Source organism: Asterias rubens, chromosome 4 (assembly GCF_902459465.1).
Source record: "Asterias rubens chromosome 4, eAstRub1.3, whole genome shotgun sequence".
Taxonomy (NCBI): domain Eukaryota; kingdom Metazoa; phylum Echinodermata; class Asteroidea; order Forcipulatida; family Asteriidae; genus Asterias; species Asterias rubens.
In genome coordinates, this window is record NC_047065.1 from 16,866,610 (window position 1) to 16,869,989 (window position 3,380).

The window sequence follows — 3,380 nt, forward strand, 5'->3', positions numbered from 1 at the left end:
TGGCCTACTCAGTTTATAGTCCCCAACATAGTGTGGGCCGTCTGACAAATGGTATATATTGATTACCCCCACACTAAAGTACCACAGGTGCAGTAATGTGGGCGTGCGGAGGATTAGCACTCCTCCTGAGTGCCTCTAGTTTCTTTCTGACTGGCTGTTGGTGTGTACTTTATACAAATCATTGGGGTCAATCATATGCTTGTCAAGATAACCTCATTTATTTTAAGCCATTGACTTTATTTGAACTTTAATAACTAATGTTATACATGTAACTTATACATGTAACTTAATATCTATTTAAAATAAATTCAATAATGTTGCTTATACATAACTTTTTTAGGTAGAACAAGATTTCAGCGAAACTGTAAACAAATCAGCCGATAGTCTTTTCTGCAAGTGGCCTGGATTAGCACCACAGCTTGTCATGTATGTGAAGAATGTCCATCCTCAGTACAAAACCAGCTTAGACATCATAGACATGGGTGGAAGTGGAGGGGGTGCAAGAGAGCAGCAGGATCAAGATGATGCAGAAGCAACAGAAGAGCATGGAGATGTAAAGCTTTCGCAAAGTAAATATCGATACTGTAATTTCATTATTAGATGCAGGTGGCCAGCTTTTAGGAAAGAAGTGAAGGAAAGTGAAACAAAAAGTAGTAACAACATCTGTCTGAATTATGTTTGAGACAAGCTCACTTTTGACCTTTAAAGTCGTCTTCTTTTGTGACTTGCACCCTGAAACAGCAAAATTCCTAATACCATCAAATGGTATTCTGCAAATAGAAAAATAATTGCATCTGATCTACATAAGGCTCACGTCTTCCTCCTCTTTTTAAAATTTCCTTTGCAAATAATTCTAATGTGGAATTTGTTTTCAGTGGAAACTGAAGCACTTGCTTTCGCTGTTTTACCATTGGTACTCTGTGGACGGGCCAGGGGTAAGAAAGGGAAATGTTCTGTCTTCGAGAGTGTCAAATCATTCATTGATGTCAAGCCTGTAAGTATGTTTCATTATATCTGAAAATTCCAAAATAGACCTTTTTCTGATACCTCATCTTGAAAATCAAATACATCATACACCTGTAGATCCACACTTTCGTCATAAACATCTTCAGTATGAACATGTCATGTGAAGACTTAAGGCCGTTTTCACACGAGAGCTCTAAACGATGGTTGTTTGGTATGAAGTCGCAACGATTATGGCATGCCAAATGCCCCCAAATTTGATAAACAGTGTTTAGAGAGGTTGAAGCAATGAATTGACGTTTCGTATTTGATAGAAAACTGAATATGAACATACATTGCACCTCAATGTACATGCATGTATTTTAAAATAAAAAATCATTGAAGGTAAATTATGCTGTACAATCTATGTAAATGTGGCTCATGTGCTGTGTACTATCAGCATTCAATGTTATTCACTCACTGTAAATATTGTAAATAATGACTTAGAACGGCCAGAATATAATTAAACTAAATGGTTCAATATGTTTTTCACATATTTTTACAGGAAGGGACTGACATGGCATTTTACCTTAAGTCAGTTGATAGAGAGACACATCCCCAACCCTTCCTGCTAGTTATTGGATCGCGCATAAATCCACTGCAAATCTTCGTCATCGTTGAAAGACAAGCTCTCCAGTTCAACACCATGACTAAAGCAGTTGACTATTGTTTTAAGCTCATTTATGTGTTGGACATAGAGTACCAGCCTGCTTGTGGTACAACTTGGGAGTTCCTCCAGACAAACGTCTATGGCATTGCAGGGAAATGTGGAGTTTCAACATCAGTTAGGGAGTTAAGGACATTCTTGTCGTGTCAGACAGGTAATTAATAAGGGAAGAAAAGTGTGCTGAAGAAATTTTAAACTGAGTTGTTTAAACACAGTCAGGTCTTGTTCGTGTTAATTGTTTGATTGTTTAATACTAATAACAATAATGGTAAACCCTTATAATGCCCCGTATCCGCCATGACAGTCGCTCTCGGAGCAGTTTACAATAATTATCCCCTGCTCACTGGGTCATCATATCTTAAACCTTCTCAGCTCCCTGTGGAGTATACAGCCCCGGCCACAGGAATTGTAGTAATGTAAGAAAATTACATTGCTTAATTGACATGGTGGATAAGGTGGCAGAGGTTGCAATAATGTAACAAAACAAACCTGGATTTATTGAAATGAAGATTCGATTGATTCCATGTCTTGATGAATTTGTGCATTAAAACCACAGACCTCTCTCTGATGAACTCTAAAAATTACCAATTCCTATGATGTGAAAATACATATGTGTTTATTGTTGTCTAGCAAAAAACTGTTATTTTAACTAGATTTTTTAATGGACCTGAAGGTTTAATGTTCATGGGGGATAAACATCTAATTATTATCCTTAATGATCAAGGGGGTTTCTATCGAGATAAACACTTTGCGGCTGGAATAATAAACAACACTGGCGTTTTCGACTTCAAATCTATTTCAGGATAAGATATGTACTTTGAATGCTAGATAATGTTGATGTAAATATTTCCATGAATTTGAGTGTTATTGGTTTTATAAAGCTTGCATAGATCTTGTGGAATCACCATTTTACCTTATGCAGTGTGTTAATTATAGTGCAGGTGTTTGATGACTTGAAGACAAACATTTTGTGATAAATTTCAATCTTGAAAGTTGTTGATTATACAGTTCAATGAATTTCATTGTCTTTGTTTGTTTAGCATTTCCATCAATTTCAATATGAAAGAATGCCTGTTTATACACCATTATACATGCAGTGTGATAAGAATGCTGTCTGACGCCTTGAGTACAAAGTGGTGATGAATTTCAGTGGTGCTGATTTTGTGAAATGTGTTGAAGAAAATTACACTCTCACACATGTGAAGTGACGTACATGAAAACTGTGCTTTAATTCGTGGCGAAGAAAAGGCTTCTATATTTGGGAATAAATAAATATTTCAATGATGATTCAGTTTAAATTTCTGTGTCACTGACTTCTGTGTTACATATTTGAGACTTTTCCCTTTTAGATAACGTTTTGTACCACGTTTTTGTGCTTTTTAAAGCACAAAAACTTTGAACCCAGGTTATTTGAACAACCCCAGTTAATTAAACAACCATCTTGAACAACCCCAGTTAATTAAACAACCCCAGTTAATTAAACAACCATCTTGAACAACCCCAGTTATTTTAAACAACCATCTTGAACAACCCCAGTTATTTTAAACAACCATCTTGAACAACCCCAGTTATTTTAAACAACCATCTTGAACAACCCCAGTTATTTTAAACAACCATCTCGAACAACCCCAGTTATTTTAAACAACCATACTGAACCACCCCAGTTATTTTAAACAAGCATACTGAACAACCCCAGTTATTTTAAACAACC

General features: G+C 36.1%; 1 protein-coding gene across 1 annotated transcript; it reads left to right on the top strand.

Moving 5' to 3' along the window:
- The first annotated feature begins 367 nt into the window (after positions 1-367).
- On the top strand, positions 368-2,118 carry LOC117289444. Its single transcript, XM_033770576.1, has 3 exons — positions 368-569; positions 876-994; positions 1,508-2,118. The coding sequence occupies exons 1-3, from the start codon at positions 425-427 to the stop codon at positions 1,829-1,831; spliced, it is 588 nt and encodes a 195-aa protein (XP_033626467.1). The 5' UTR covers positions 368-424; the 3' UTR covers positions 1,832-2,118.
- The last annotated feature ends 1,262 nt before the right edge of the window (positions 2,119-3,380 follow it).